The 13,959-nt window shown below is 32.6% G+C and overlaps 2 protein-coding genes across 3 annotated transcripts; both read right to left on the bottom strand.

Moving 5' to 3' along the window:
- Positions 1-632: 632 nt before the first annotated feature.
- On the bottom strand, positions 633-4,299 carry LOC105321541 (uncharacterized). Its single transcript, XM_011419855.4, has 2 exons — positions 4,088-4,299; positions 633-3,439 (listed from the first exon to the last, which is right to left on the bottom strand). The coding sequence occupies exons 1-2, from the start codon at positions 4,150-4,152 to the stop codon at positions 847-849; spliced, it is 2,658 nt and encodes an 885-aa protein (XP_011418157.3). The 5' UTR covers positions 4,153-4,299; the 3' UTR covers positions 633-846.
- A 1,752-nt stretch (positions 4,300-6,051) lies between these two features.
- LOC105321542 (ubiquitin carboxyl-terminal hydrolase 46) lies at positions 6,052-13,914 on the bottom strand. 2 transcript variants are annotated; one of them, XM_011419857.4, is made up of 9 exons: positions 13,784-13,914; positions 12,234-12,314; positions 11,815-12,034; positions 11,633-11,713; positions 10,927-11,054; positions 10,262-10,422; positions 9,795-9,927; positions 9,461-9,604; positions 6,052-8,962 (listed from the first exon to the last, which is right to left on the bottom strand). In XM_011419857.4, the coding sequence occupies exons 1-9, from the start codon at positions 13,784-13,786 to the stop codon at positions 8,855-8,857; spliced, it is 1,059 nt and encodes a 352-aa protein (XP_011418159.1). In that variant the 5' UTR covers positions 13,787-13,914; the 3' UTR covers positions 6,052-8,854. The 2 variants fall into 2 exon arrangements, with proteins under 2 accessions (XP_011418159.1, XP_011418160.1); XM_011419858.4 differs by having other exon boundaries at positions 10,927-11,051.
- Positions 13,915-13,959: the final 45 nt, after the last annotated feature.

The raw sequence follows: 13,959 nt of genomic DNA, 5'->3' as shown, positions 1-13,959 counted from the left end.
ATGATGTGCATTTTTCTTAGGCAGATAGAATGTGATTTAATTTTATTTTGACAATACGGGTGGGGGGATGCTCGGGTGCGCCCCACTTACATCTAAATCCGCCACTTTATCATCTAGCGGTTCCCACGAAATTTTATTTTATTTTTCGTAAAGGATAATTCCTTAAAGATAATTGTGTTTTACATGTAGTTTTACCTACGTTAATTATCTTAGGGAAATGTGTTGTTTATTACAAATATTTGAGACACCTATTAATATATTTTTCTCCATTGGAAAATAGTTGTCTCGTAATATGCAAGTAACCATGGTATTTTAAAATTATGTTTAACACTATCTAAAAAAGGATTGATTACTAACTACTTAGGCAAAGCAAGATCAGAAGAGTTATAAACACCCATGTACACATACGTAATACTATTCATTTATCACTTCATATCTCATAATTTTACAAGGCAGGAAATCGGCGTTTTGTGTGTTTTAAAGTTGATTTTATTGTATTTTTCTTGACTTTTTCCTTGTTGGATTTCGCTTTTGTGCATGTGTGTGTGTTAAGGGGAGGGATGATGTAACTTGTAATTTTGATCAGTTGAAATTTAAGTAATTGTAGTACCTGATTAAAGAAAAAGAAAATCTTATCCTTTTCTAGAACATCTTTATTTGAAATATAAATACTGTGTGGCATATGTTTAAAATAAATCTTAAAAGTACAACGAATGGACAAAATACTACGTTATTTTTACCGTATGATCTCAGGATATAATCAATTTTGTACTTTGAACAATGTGTTAGATAACACTTAGAACTGTTAATATTTTTTAAGTTATTTTCATGTTGTACGAAACTAATTCATTTAGTGACCAATTTGACAAGGCCAGACACTGTCTTCATACAATGGTCCTTAATGTCCATCAGATCGCAAACAAGAGAGGCTACATCGCCATCAGTATCCTGGCACAATTTATCGTAAATCTCTGCAGCAAGGCTCTCTATACGCGCAAGGATACAATTTATTCGTTTTGGGGACCTGGTATTCTGATCCGCAAACACTGCAGTATACTCGGCAAGATGGCGCATTTCTAAATACAAGTTCGACATACTGCGCAAAAAATGTTCAAATTTAACGTACGAAAGTGATTTTTCTTCAGCATTATCGTCCGCCAAAATTTCTGCAATCTTTGTTATCGATTTCCGTCCTAGTGTCCGAAATTTTTGACATAATGAGTGAATTGTCCGATTCATATTTACTGTTTTAGGCAACGCCCTCTCTGTTCGGTGATTGACTGCAGCTTGAAGAAGTGCAGATTCCGCTTTCATCTTGTTTTGCGCAACTTCATAATTTTTAATGCGCATTTTACGAGTATAGTGTAGGTCTCCATGTGTGTATTGGTTACAGAGATCGCTCCCAGCGTGGTTTACACCATAAATGCCTCGGCATCCCCAGCAAAAGATGGTACCACATACGCATATCATGGTATAACATCCACCATCTTTCTCTATAAATCGTTTGCAATTAGGACAGACCTTTCCTTTGACCGAAATCTCTGGAACTTGTGTTGAGTAATCTGAATCGTTAGGAGTTATGTCAATGCCATTCTTCTTCAACAATTCCCAGTATTGCTGAGAAGTGTCACATGGTGCAGGCCAGTGAGGAAACTTGAAACAATGTGAGCAAAACTTGATTCCACATTTGCATGCAGCATTCGTGTGTGTTGTTGCTAACAAGGTAGATATGACCCGTCCACACTTCTCGTTTGGACAATATTTCTGTTGAATTTGAACCAAAGATTCCCTTCTACGAATCAAATACTTTCGAACTTCTGAGATATTTAGAATTTGAAGAATCGTGCTGAAATCTACCTCTTTATCGCAATTAAATTCTGGGCAGAGAAGCTTGGAGAAATCTTTGTGGAGATGCTCTCTCCAACAGTCTCTGCAGAACCAATGTCTACAACTATCCAAAGCAATGCCGGATCTATTCTCATTCATCGTTTCAAAGCAAATGAAACAAACTTCAGAGGGCAGCGCTTCAAATTCTGCTCCCTCAAATTTGCTCATTGCTCCATGTTCTTGCATAGCCTCTTCAAATAATTCTTCTTCCGACACAGTAGATGATTTACTTTTAGACCAACAAGAATCTAAAACGTTAAGCGCACCCTCGTTTTTTCCATTTGGATATAGCTTTAACCGTTCGAATTGATTTTCTTCAAAGACTCTGACCTGGGATATTGCATGATTAATGATGGATTCCAAAGAGCCGCTGATGTAACTGAACAATGTGGATGGTTCTATGATATCTGCCTTCACATTCACATTGAGATACACGTCGAATGTTTCCTCTGTATTTGCATTTCCTGCGTAAATATCGTATGTGAAAATTAGAAGAGTGGTAAGGTCATACAGAAATGCTTTGTAACTCATAGGGGCGGTTTTCTTCATTGCAGCTTTTACTTCATCTGTGACGTTGATCACGAATGTACGGGGAAACGTTTTGCATTCTATATACTTGTCACCGTACACGAACTTTAAGAATTCAGGCTGAGTTTCTTTAGTAGATAAAACAACCTTTCTTGGGACCATTTCTTTTCTATATCCCACTTTACGTTGCTCCGAGGTTTGAGTAATTCTCTTGGTTTCTAGTGTTTTCTTATGGTTGCTTTCTTTGGGTTCGTCTACATATACAATTTTGGCTTTTGGTGTGATATCCTCGGAGCTCAAGTTTCTGCACTTTCTTTTTCCATTTTCAAAAATCTTCTTTGCCTTTGCTGCTGATTTAAGGATATCAGCTGCGGTGAAGAAGGTCAGTGGTCGTTGGGAAAAATGATTCTCTTTTTCTACATCATCACCATTATCATCCCAATACTCTTCACAAAGATCATCTTCAAATAGATCTATATCAAATTTTGCATTACGAATTCTTCTCTTTGTTTTCTTGTTCTTTGTTTGAATTTGGAAATCGGTGTGTTGGGCCGGTTTGATGTATTTCCTGTTGTGGGTGAGAGAGCTTGACATTGGAGTTGGATGGTAAACCTCTACATTGATTTCCGGTTCTGCGCACTCTTTTACTTCTTCTGTCCCCTCTTTCTGCTCCTTATTTTTCAAAGATGGTGAACTCAAATTCTTTACGCTAGAAATGTTGAAGTATCTCTTTTTGGATGGCACTGCCTTTCTGATGGGTCCTTTTGAGGCGTAGTAGCCGAGACATTTGGCAGGCTTTCTTATTTTGTGGCTTTCGGTGAGTTGAACATTGGGGCTATCTTCACTGAAACCGCTAAGGAGGATGTGCTCTTTTAGAACGTTAGGAAGGACCCACCGGCCCTTTTTGTTTAGAGAGTAGACCACATCATCAGTGGCAACGCCAAAATCCTGTAGAATGCGCAGGTTTGCGGAGTTCTTGATAGTTCGGACAAGATAGGAATTCTTTCTGTATGTCTTGGTGTATCTGTAATAATATTGTTTGATTAATCAGAGATCGCTGGACGATAACTTTTGGGAAAATATTTTAAATTTGGTAAGCAAGAATGTCACGATATGGTTTTAATTAACTGTTGAAAAAATTCTTTACACAAGAGGGATTAGTTTATTACGCGTATTTCATGAGTATAAAATAATAGTATAAATGTGAACATATAATTTATTTTCGTTTTTTAAAAGGATGGGTTCCAAACAATATTTTAAAAAATTCATATACAATGTATGTTAATTAAATCTCTTAGAACTGGGGGCTACACGTAGAGGTCTAAAACCCACCGGCACCTTTTAAATGTAATAAACAAATCAAGTTCTTTCGTGCTGAAATATTCCCAATTAAAATTTGTCAAAGAATATTAAACTGAACTAAATTTTCGTAATATGCAGGCCTATGATTTGAGATTCTTATTACTCCAGCCCAAGATAGAGGACTTGCGGGTTTTTGCTACTATACAAGTTATTTTATCAATTGATATTTCTTGGAAAGATTTTTATGAATGAATTTTTGAAAGAATTTTTCCAATTATCAGGTCTTTAAAAATATTTGCCTTTCTTTTTTTATAAAGGAAGAAAATATTTGATCCATCCCCGAAGATTGTACAATTGTAAACAAACTTACTTGCTGTTAGAAGCACGCAGTGTGTTCCCGGAATGGACACCGCATTTCGTTGTCTTTTGCACCATATTTTATTTTTTTAGGGATCCCGTTTACTTCAAGCTTTTATGTGTCCTTGTGTCCTTTGGATTCGGTTTTGTCGATCTGACAGTGGTGTCGGTCTGTTTAAATAGTTTTTCAATGCATTGCTGGTTAGTTGTGCAATGTTTATAATTTTATCAACGTCATTTGTTATAAATAGATTATTCGCATTCTTTATCCAGAGTTGTCGTTCCTTTGTTCATAAATTTTTTTATTTTTTTTATTTTATGGATTGTTTAAGTATCATTTCTAAACCAAAACAGATTTCCCACTTTCCTATATTAAAGATACAAAAAATAATTCGTATAAAATAACTGAGAGCTATATATCCTTTTTTTAACAACGAAATCATGTTTTAGAAATGATATTTTAATGATCTATAAAATAAAAGTTTGGTGTAGGATTCCACCTTAATTGCATTATATGTATTTATTGCAGATCTCAAATATTAAAGTCATCTAACTGCATAAACCTTTATTTATGTATTAAGATAAATGATTCACTATTATATATACTGATTTTTATTCGGACAGATCAAAGGGGAACAAGGAGTCCAGTTTCCCCGACGAAGTTGTTTTATATAAATAGTAAACATCCAGGAAATAGCCATTGGAACCCCCCCCCCCCCCCCCTCTACCCCGGTACAGTCGAACAGCATAAATGATTACCCCAGAATATACAATTTTGGTGGCCAAATTGAATCGTGTTAAATCCTTGATGCGTGTAGATGCACTTTGTTGTGGGGCAATTCCGTATTCTGACGCACCTTATATGGTATTGCTGGCATATCAGCGTAACGTACGCAGTTAGTGCAAGCGTTTTATGCGTGTTTTGAGTATTTTTATATTTCAAATATGATGTACATGTATATACTTACATTTAAATTGAATTTTCGGTGTTCTAGACGATCTTTTATCATACAGATGACACAGTATCATTGAGATGGAAGAAAAAAAACCGTAGGACTGACGACATTAAAAATTAAAATACAGTAAACATTGGTTTGAACATATTTTATTGTATATATAATATACAAAGGGTTTGAACACAACTTACTAGGTTTTTAATTACAAGTAATTTGCAATTGTAAAAGTAAACATTAAACATTAAAATACCCGGTAATTAGTGAAACTAGTAATTTGTGAAACTAGTATTTTTAGCAATGCAATTTTGTTTACGTTTGCATTACTAAGCAGTTGTTTATTCCAGTAGCTATATACATATGATCCGAATAGAGAGCTCTAGACGTTGCCTGGTTTGATTTTCCGATTATATATTGGGACTATAGTCTAGCTGTCGATCCCAAAATATTCATGCAGCACATTTGGACGATTTATAATGGAAAATGTTGACATCTTTTCTCCATTTGGAAGTCACTCAGAAGACCTTGCACAATTTTTCAACACTATCATCCGGGTCAGTGTTGAAATGCAAAACCCCGTAGACTTCTTTATTTTTAGCCGTGTATTTATACCAGCTGATAAGCTAGAGAGGACGTTTTCAAGAAAGAATAACGAGAATGTTTAATGCTTCTAAAAGAGAATCGCTTGAACCCCGAGGTATATAAAATATACAGCAAAAAGTAAATCGAGGATATTTTGGGACAGAATATAGTGGTCAATGCATGTACTGTTAATTTTGAGGAAATAAATATTCTTAAATGATTAATCTAATATTACTAATCTTTCAAAAAAATTAAAAAGGTACATAAAGTATATCGTTTTAGCATGATTAACAAATCTATGAGGTAAATAACGTTAGATAAGATTTTCCGTTTTCCCTTCCGTTCCGCGTTTTAGCAACACCCACAACATCACGAGTGGACTCATGAGGACCCCCTGATCTTGTGAGGATGCCCTTGATATTAAACACATTAAAGAAATCACTGAGACTGGAAATCACAATTTAATGAATTTACAACCAAGATTAAGCTCACTGTATTTGAAAAGAAAACGAGAAACTATTTGGTTATAACACAATATTATCTTGGTTATCAAATATACCATCATCAATTAATTGTCTGTACACAGAAATATCTACATATATACAACATGTACATTGAATTTCACACTGTTTATGTACACAGAAAAAAGACAATATATAATTTTGTTTACATGTATCACAAACTAGACAATATATCACAAATATAATTCAAGTAAGCAATGCTGGCACCAAATGTAACTAAAATGTATTACTCCTTATGTCTAGATGATTTTGGATTCTATGAACAGATGGCAAAAAATAGAAAACCATAAAAGAATTTAGCACTTGTGAAATTGTGGAATTTAATTTTGCCCCCCCCCCTTCCAATAACTTTAATTTTTTGTCTACAGGTGTATAACTTTAAAGTGAGAAATATCTTTCTTCGTTTTTGAATAGCTTGTAAAGTTTTTTTTTAAAAGTCTCAAAAGAACATCATAAATTTTAATTTATGTTCTCGCTTTACTTTTGTTTTGGTGATCGTAACTAAAATTTTCGTTTTCAAATCTCTAAAAAGATTATGTAGTTACATGTTTATATGTGTACATATATATTACATTTACAATGCAGTTATAACTGTATGGGAAACATCTCATCCTGAGATTACAGTATATTTTTGTACTTTCAGTGAATAACATGTATTGTGTTAGAAAATAAGGCTAGAATTAAAAAAGGAATGTTTTTAGATAGTCTAGAGAGTACATCATGTACATACATGTAAGAATGATGAAGACACAAAGGAATTAAATCAAGAAACAATTCAAACATTTTCTATACTCAGGTATGGAAAGGTAAAGAGGAAAACTAATTTTTTTTTTTTAAATCTCTCATCCTTGAAATGATGAAAAAGTGTTTACAGAATTATAATACGATGTACAATACCATAATAATCACACTGCAATGATATTACAATATTAAATAGTAATCTGATATTGCATCATAGTAATGATATTACATTGTACTTCAAAAAGTGAAGCAGTTGTTGACACAGCACAGCATTACACCAAGCAGTCCATTAAAAAAGTCAAATGATGGATCAGTAAAATCATGTCAGGGGTACACAGAGGGGGCATCGTAAACAAATACAAAATGTTCATTATAATTTTACAAAATGCTACTGTATACGTAATTAAATAATAAATATATATTTACATTCAACATTCTCTTCTACATTTACTAAAGATATATGATCTTGAATTAGAATTGTATGTATGCTGTACTGATATACATTTTAAGTATTTTGAAAATAATAACCAAAAGTGACATAAATTTTAGTTAGAAAAATGTCCTATTAAATAATAAATAACAATTTATTTACTCTTAAAACACATAATAATATTTATTCTGATATTTCCATGTAAATGTACCAATACCAGTACCAAATAGCTATTATTTCAATTATCTAATGTATTTCATGCATTCTCAGTATAAAGTATAAAATGAACTCCTTTGTCACGTGCATTGAAAACCCACAGCCAGTCTCACCAATTTTTTTATTTTTTTTGGTGGATAATTTTAATATAAAATGTCATTTCTTGCAAATGATTCCTGTCTATCTCATCCATTTTCGTTTGATGTTATTTTCTCATACCTTATTATGCTTTAAAAATATGCCTCTTACCAGTACATATTATTAAAAAATACTTGAAATATGTGCAAGACTGCGTGGCTGAGGGTTTTCAATGATGTGCCACAAAGCATAACATCTTAAAATCAGTAAGTATTTCATGAGGAAAACATATGCACTTCACTTAGAGCTGTACAGGTTTATAAATAGCACATCAATAGTGACCGACACTTTATTTAAAATCACACACTGTACAAATATACATGAACTTTTTATACAAGATCGGTTTTGTTTTTTATCTTTCAGCATTTAATGCCACATTTAATAAAGTCACTAAATTGTAATACATGTTTCAACTCATTATTTATAAAGGTTAAAATGACAATAAAATGATGTAAAATGTTGATAACATTGCATGAATAGACAGTATCTATCTGAATAAAACAGCTGTTGAGCCTGTAATAAATGCAATCTACACATCCATATCAATTGTATGCTACAAATTAATTGAACTTTTCACCAAAAAAGAATATTCTAAACTTCCTTAAATTAATTAATCCCCCAAAATTGATCAAAGAATTATATGAAGTATTTTGTAAGAAAAAAAATCTGACAAAGTATGAATCTTAGTTACTGTCCAATTAGGACACCTTAATTAATATGAATAATTACGATACAGAAATTTCTATACTTAAAACCTAAAGCCATACTTGTCATTCTCACATATAGTAAAAGGTTTGGAATTGCTCACAAACTATTATCATTTAAAATGGAAATAACAATATAGTAAACAAAATGTGAATATAAAAAACAATATATCACACCTGGCGGGAAATAAAGATCACTCGTAAGTCCTCGTACATAACAACGCGACCCGTGCATTCAGAATTAACAGATAACGGCTTTAACAATAAATACTCTTGGTCACCGACTCACTGATTGTCTTCTACCTGACAAGACTGTTAGAATATATTTTTATTCTTCTTCTAAGACTTCCTCTGAATAATATATACACAAAATGTATACCCACATTTTAAGTTACAGCAATGAGAAATTGACATCTAACAGCTGTATACTGCAGAAGATGGCCTGAAAAAATTGATCAGTAGCTACACACAGAATGGAGACCATGCAGATCTTGGCTACTCCCTGGACTGATAGAACAAGATGTATCCTGTCTCTGATGTCTTCTGCTGCATGTCTGCCGATGACATTCCATAGAAATCCTCTATTGCACTAGGGTCAATTTTCTACAATATTAAAATTTCTACCTGTAGGCTTTAAAACAACATGTACCAGTTCCATGTACCGGTACTTGAGTCACAACTTAAAAATTTTTTGCAGTAAACAACCAGTAACACATCATGCACAAATAAAAGACAAAAGCAAAGGCCGTCCTTAAAAATTGTTTGTTTGGAATTGCTGCCTGGAGGAAGGAAAGGGATTTTTTAAATGTTTATTTCAAACTTGAAGTTTCACTAATTAAAAATTGGTAAAAATAAAAATCTACTTTTAAAAAAAAGTTCATAATTTTTTGCTCATAAAATTTTATTGGCACGGGTATTTCATTAAGGCGGGAAAAAAATTCCAAACAAACAATCATTTTATTTTGGCCCAAAATGAATTATGATTATAACCATAATGGGTTATAAAATCTTAATACAAGAACAGTTTACTACATGTATGTACACCTAGGTAATCTTTACATGTAGAATTTAGGATTTACATTTTCCTCTTTGATTACTTACATCCACAACGTCATCGTCAAATAAGAGCCAGAATCCGTCACTTTTAACAATACTGACGTAATGGCCCCTATTGAGAGTGCTCCCTATGTGGATTACCACGGCAACAAGATCATACATCCGGTCCGGATTGTAAGCATCATCCGACTGAAAGAGTCATCAAGCAAAGTTATAATGGCTGAATTGGCTTGATAATTTTATTGTACAATCTGTTCAATTGCTTATAAATTTTTATTGTAAGATGTAATTTTTCATTATCCAAAAATGTCCAAATTGTCTATCTTCATGTATATCACCATGCTTGCACAATCTTAAGACAAATCACGATTAAACTTACTGTTTCAAACAATCGAAGTTCAAAAGTAAAGAGAACCCGATGTGAAAGCTTGGTAAATCTATTCAGCTGCTCCATATATTTGAATCTCTTTAAATGCAGAGCTAGAATCTTTGGAAGTTTTTTCACTCTCATTCTGTGGAAGAAGAATAGTATATATAGTTTTATATTTTTTTTTTAAATAAAAATATAATCCCCTAATGAATCCAAAGGCACCATGGAATCTTTAACATGGTAATTGTCTAAATATTGTCAACTTTAAAATGCTACATGTATATTAATATATATAACTGGGTTCAGGGGAATACAAACTAAGAAATAGATGACAGGCCTCTGATCTCCAAATGAAAAAAAATATTACCTGTACAGTTTATTACAATTGGTAATAAAATCTGGTAAAATGAATATCTGATAAATATCAATGCATTAACAATACTGTGAGGGCTGATGCATATAAATTGATTACTCACCTTTTCTGAGCCTCCTGTTTGGTGCCACACACCTCACAGTAATACTTGTGCTCATCACTGAGCGTCTCCATGGAGCTGAAGCCGCGCAGACAGTGAGTGATGCTGGTGTTCTGTTCCACGTCCACCGACAGATCCAGGAAATCCTCATCCTTACTGCTCACCTGCAACACAAAGGGGGGATCTAGAGGAACGGACTGAATCAATGATCTTATAATAGCATTGTATGTCACATGTAGTATAAATACTCAAACAGGAGCATTGTAAATATTTCACATACAGTGCAAATACTCAAATAGTAGCAATGTATGCATGTGTATCAAAATTAGTAAAATGCATACAAGTATCACATGCAGTAGAAATACTCTGATAGTAGCACAGTATGTCACATTACTACAAATACATGTGTACTAAAATAAAAGTATAATTGTATGTTACATGACTGTATCACAAATACATGTAGTAAGACTCTAACATGCAGTACCAGTAGTACAAATGTTTATATTGTTTTATGTACCATGTAGTACAAACAGTAATATTGTATGTCACATATAGTACATGTACTATAATAACACTTACCTCAAATCATGGTACCATCATGGAAGACATGAAGTAAGAAATAAGTAAATAGAAACATCATAACTGTTACAGAACATTGGGATTCTTACTGTTTCACAAGTGAGGCAGCGTGTTTCGTTGGTAAATGTTCCCTGGAATAAATCTTCGACCCAGGTTGGTTCTGTTTTGTTCTGATTTTCAGCTCCATTTATTTTTCCTTTATTTCCTTGTTTTTCTGCTAAAAATACATAAAAATTTAAGAGTGCCACAAGTTGATCAAAAGGGTATTAAAATAATATTCAACACTAATTGCAGATCTTTATAAGACTGGACTGGGCTTAACTACAGAAAATTCAGATATTTATGCACAACTGAAAAAATCTTACTTATAGATAACATTAGATTAATTTCTCTGTTTTACTCAATTCATGGAAAGTCATACATTTCATTTAATAAAGGTGTTTAATGCTTTTTGTGCTGTTTCTCCAATACATGTAATAACTATTATAGTAGTGTTGATATTTTCCCCATCAATAAAACAACAAACAACAAGTTTTATGGACAAAATATTCAATAGAAAATTCAGTGTTTAGATATTCCACCCTTTTTTCTTTTTTAAAAACAGGAAAAGGAATAAATTACCAAGATGCATGACAGAGTCAAGGCTTGCTAAGTTGCTAACATGAATAAGCTAATGATCAAGACAGTTCAAGCCACATAGGTCAAGAATCTGCATAGCTCTTTCATATAATGGGAGCTAAATGATTATACGACCCTAAATTACAATGCTAATATATTGAAGTTAAATCAACTTACCCTGAAGAAGTTCAGACACACGATTCAACAGATAGTTCAGGAACTCGTGGGCATCTTGTTGCATGAAGTTGTCAAAGAGATCTGTAAAAAGAAAACAGATTTTTTATTATTTTAAATACCTTGAGAATTTCAAATTCAAGAATGATTATTTCCCACAGTAATAAAAATACAGTGACACTTACCATACTCTTTTCTCAGACGAGTTATAAATTTTTTGGGTGCAATTGTGCCCACTTTTTTCTTTTGTGAAGCTATGCTGTAAAACAAATCAGCTAAGCAAGTCAACAGTGATTCCTTTTTATTGTTCTTCTGCAGCTGTTTGAACTGTAGAACCCTATCTCGAAATGGGCGACAAAAATAAAGTGCCTGTAAAACTGAGTTGCAGTAGCATGTATTTCCAAACTGAAAAAGAAATCAAATACAATTTGTTAGCAATCTGCATTGTCCATGTGTTTAAAAATTTGTCATAATACATAATATCTTACAATCAATAGATTTCTTGAAGAAAAAAATTATTTTGACAACTCAGAATACAGGAAAGTTAGATAACCATGACCTGTCAATGACAAATTTAACATATTTAGCTAAGCATAAAACTCACATTTACAAGTCCAAAGTAATGTTCATTTGCAGGCAACTGATCTGACCCTATCTCCTTCTCCAAATGGGAATAGTTGTTACCCTAAAATATAAAGATAAAATTCTGAAGCAAGTGTAACATGTGTTATGGTTAAATATTTGCTCCCATTTTTAAAATAATTGAATTTGTAGTATTTCACTTTTATATGAATATAAATTAGTATTATACATATTTATAAGTTTCATTGAATATTTATCTATAACCACAGTATGTATTTATATACTCTCAAATTGGCTGATTCTGTAATACCATTTGCTTGATAATTCATACATGTTCTTGACAGTATATTTGTATGTATTTACAAGTTGTCATACTTAAGTATCAATTACATAAAACCTGAATAAAACACTAAAAATAAGCCAAATAAATATATATGTTTTATTTTCATTGTCTTCAAGTAGTATATGTGAATACCATCATCTGAAACCTATGATCGGTCTCACTAAGAGAGAAGTGAGACCGACTGTGGGCTTCAGACGATGACAGGAACACACACATGATCAATTCAGGATTTGCAGAGTATACCTTATACTATCATAAAGTTATATTCAGAGAATGACTCTTTGCAAAGTCAGAAGTGTTTTGATAAAAGTCAAGATAACCTTATATATCAATATTTATCTTAAAACATTGCAATATATATCTTTATAATTAATATCGATTCATTTTGGTGCGAAACGTCTCAGCAGGAAAGAGTGAATGGTCTTGACGCAAATAGTAAAAATCAGCGAAACGTCCTGATATCCAAATATAGTTATCGCTGAAACATGCTAACCGACCTCAGAAAACAAAGTGTGTTAAATTCATGTGCAGATCAAAAGTTGCCATAATTACATGTAAACAAATTACAACTACACTATAACACTTTACGGGGCTGGTAATGATTTTTTAATTAAAAGAATGTCAGAGGCAAATAAAATGACAAATTTGTCGTAAAATGTCCCAGGAATTTGTTGGAATCAAATGTGTGTTCATAATGCGTACAAAAATAAAATAACATAGTCCAAAACAAGAGCAATTTTTTTTATTTTTTGGCTCATTAGGAACTGTAGCTCCCATGTTGTCCTTCTGAATATTTTTTCAGACCGGGGGCTTCAAACCTGCAGCTACGGGTTTGATTGACATTTTCCATAAAGTGGTTAAACATAGAAGTTGGATGTTATCTTAGCAATGTCATAGAGTTTAATATAAAGACAACTATGTACATGATGTAGTTGCTGTGTATTGAGTGTCAATTAATTTTTTCAATGTGAAGTTTTGATAAAACTTGACCATTCAGTCAAGAAATGTTTGCATTTGTACGAAATAAGTAATCTTTCTATATACTATTTTGATTGCAAAAGCATGAAAGAATGCGAATTTCGTAATTTTGATTCATGCATTTCCAAAATTCCTGAAGAGGACTTACAAGTAATAAAATGTCAGCAAAAGTCAATTCACGAATCTTAATACTGTGTGACAATATTTATGAATGCACTTTTTATGTTGAAAAATTCAAAACATGTTCTTACCATTTTGATTTGCAGAAATATTCTTGGTAAATAAATATTATTTTCGTCTCGATCGTTTAACGTCCTCCATATTGCTTTATCCGTTCAGAATACCTCGCACTTTTTCGATACTCCAATGTTGCGTTGCGAGGTATTCTGAAAATGTTCAATAATAGATAACTTTTACTGAGGTATAC

This window comes from Magallana gigas, chromosome 2 (genome assembly GCF_963853765.1).
Source record: "Magallana gigas chromosome 2, xbMagGiga1.1, whole genome shotgun sequence".
NCBI classification, from domain to species: Eukaryota; Metazoa; Mollusca; class Bivalvia; order Ostreida; family Ostreidae; genus Magallana; species Magallana gigas.
The sequence above is the reverse complement of the archived record's forward strand: the minus strand, read 5'-3'. Positions and strand labels throughout refer to the sequence as shown.

What these genes read in the sequence shown, in the direction of transcription:
- LOC105321541 (XM_011419855.4), bottom strand. Translation starts at nt 4,152, where the DNA reads ATGGTGCAAAAGACAACGAAATGCGGTGTCCATTCCGGGAACACACTG. An exon ending in CTGCGTGCTTCTAACAGCAA is followed by an intron (nt 3,440 to 4,087) that starts GTAAGTTTGTTT and finishes ATATTATTACAG; the next exon opens with ATACACCAAGACATACAGAA.
- LOC105321542 (XM_011419857.4), bottom strand. An exon ending in ATTACTTTGGACTTGTAAAT is followed by an intron (nt 12,035 to 12,233) that starts GTGAGTTTTATG and finishes TTTCTTTTTCAG; the next exon opens with TTTGGAAATACATGCTACTG. An exon ending in AACTTCGATTGTTTGAAACA is followed by an intron (nt 9,605 to 9,794) that starts GTAAGTTTAATC and finishes TGACTCTTTCAG; the next exon opens with TCGGATGATGCTTACAATCC.